The sequence below is a fragment of the Nicotiana tomentosiformis genome, chromosome 8, assembly GCF_000390325.3.
Source record: "Nicotiana tomentosiformis chromosome 8, ASM39032v3, whole genome shotgun sequence".
Taxonomy (NCBI): Eukaryota; Viridiplantae; Streptophyta; class Magnoliopsida; order Solanales; family Solanaceae; genus Nicotiana; species Nicotiana tomentosiformis.
In genome coordinates, this window is record NC_090819.1 from 1,614,461 (window position 1) to 1,616,614 (window position 2,154).

The window sequence follows — 2,154 nt, forward strand, 5'->3', positions numbered from 1 at the left end:
ATGGCATAACGAGCCATTCGTACAATCCCTTGCATGTCTTGAATGCAGTCTTCCATTCATCACCCTCCTTCATTCGAATTTGGTGATAGCCACTCTTCAAATCAATTTTAGCCCATGTATTTGGTCAAAAAGATCATCAAGCCTAGGAATGAGAAATCTATACTTGATGGTGATCTTGTTAATAGCACGACTATCAACACACATGCACCAAGATCAATCCTTCTTAGGAACGAGCAAGGCAGGTACAACACAAGGACTTAAACTTTCCCTTATTAGTCCACGATCTAGTAGCTCCTCGACTTGTCGTTGAAGTTCCTCTTGCTGTGTTGGATTCATTCGATATGCTGCTTTATTAGGAAGTGGTGCGCCTGGAATTAAATCAATTTGATGTTGAATTGACTTTATTGGTGGTAAATAAGAAGGTGTAGTATCAAAATCAGCATCATGAAACTCATCCAATATTGCTTGAAGTCGTGGGTAAATGACTTCTAATGACTCTTTCTTGGTGATAGATTCCACTTCCTTGGGTACTACAACAAGCACTTCCTCTCCTTCCTTCGAGTGTTCTTCTACCTTAGCTCTTGTAATGAATGTCTCCTTCATTTTAGGATTTGGCTTCTTTAAATCTTCAGGGTTCATTGGGAACAATTTGATCTTCTTTCCATCCTTGATGAAAGAGTAAGTGTTCTTGAAGCCATCATGAATTGCCCTTCTGTCATATTCCCATGGTCTCCCAAGCAATAAGTGGAAAATATCCATAAGCATTACATTACACTAGACCTTATCTTGATACATCTTGCCAATAGAGAAAGGAATGAGGCATCGTTTATTAACTTGTACATTCCTTCCTTCATCCAGCCACCTCATGCGGTATGGCTTCTGAAATTGATCTGTCTCAAACCCCAATTTGATAACCATTTCTTCACAAACTACATTGGTACAACTTCCCAGATCAATAATGAGTGTACACACCTTTCCCTTAGATGTACAACATGTATGGGAAATATTGTGTCGCAACCATGGTTCTTCCTTGCTAGAATCTGAATGAAGAACTCGTTGGATCATAAGGTATTTTCCATAATCTCCATGTTCAACTACTTCTTCTAAGTTGTCATCATGTTGCTCTTCATGATAATCTTCTTCATCAATTGCTCCTTCAAGGGTGGTGAATGCCTTTTTGTTAGGACAATTAGCTTGTATATGCCTAAGTCCTCCACATTTATGGCATCTCTTTTTTAAAAATAGCTTCTGAAGTCATGGCTTCCCTTTAACTTTCTGGATAATTGGTTTTGTTGTAGATGATTGTGGCTTTGTGGAGCTCAAACTAGCACTCCCATGGTAGAAAGTGTTCGACTTTTTGATGGTAGTTGATGAAAATGTGGATTTGGCTTCCTTCTGTTATGTCTCTACGATCTTGGCTAGTTTGACAACATCTCCAAAGGTGCAATGGAGCTGTAATCGTACCACATTCGCAATAGGCTTATTTAATCAAACCAAATATCGAGCAATTAGGCGGACTGTATTTTCTTTATGTCACTCTTGAGCCTAAGATATTCAAATTCTCTTGTGTACTCATCCGCGGATAAAGTTCCTTGTCTAAAAGAATGAAACTTCAAGTAAGAATTTTCTTCACATGTCTCATGCAAGAACTGTTTGCACAATTCTCATTTCATTCTCTCCCAAGTGCGAATTCGTGTTTTTCCTTCAAACTCTTGCTCTCTTTTGAGATTTTCCCACCATAGCGATGCATAACCTCTGAGATTTATAGCAACAAGCTTGACATTCTTCTCATCAGAATATTCTTTATAATCAAAAACACGCTCAATAGTTATAAGCCAATCAATGAATTCATCACCTTGAGATTTGCCATCATACTCCGGAATTTCATGCTTAATATCATCACGTTGATACCTCTCTTGATTTTTGTTGTGTGGCCTTCTCTGAAATCTCATTCTATCATGTTGATACTAAACATCATCAGAGTTATACTCTTCACTACCTTGATTATCAAAATATTCCGAATATGAGTTTTTATCATTGTGAGCATGGCGCCTCGGTATTCTCATCCCTTGATCTGCTATAACTTCTTCCGCTTGCTCAATATGTCCTGCTCTCCGTAGTTGAATTAGTGGATCTCGAAGTATGTCGTGGTAG

General features: G+C 38.4%; 1 protein-coding gene across 1 annotated transcript; it reads right to left on the minus strand.

The window, feature by feature from the left end:
• Positions 1–774: 774 nt before the first annotated feature.
• On the minus strand, positions 775–1,952 carry LOC138896794 (uncharacterized). The gene is made up of 2 exons (XM_070182124.1): positions 1,711–1,952; positions 775–1,204 (listed from the first exon to the last, which is right to left on the minus strand). The coding sequence occupies exons 1-2, from the start codon at positions 1,950–1,952 to the stop codon at positions 775–777; spliced, it is 672 nt and encodes a 223-aa protein (XP_070038225.1).
• Positions 1,953–2,154: the final 202 nt, after the last annotated feature.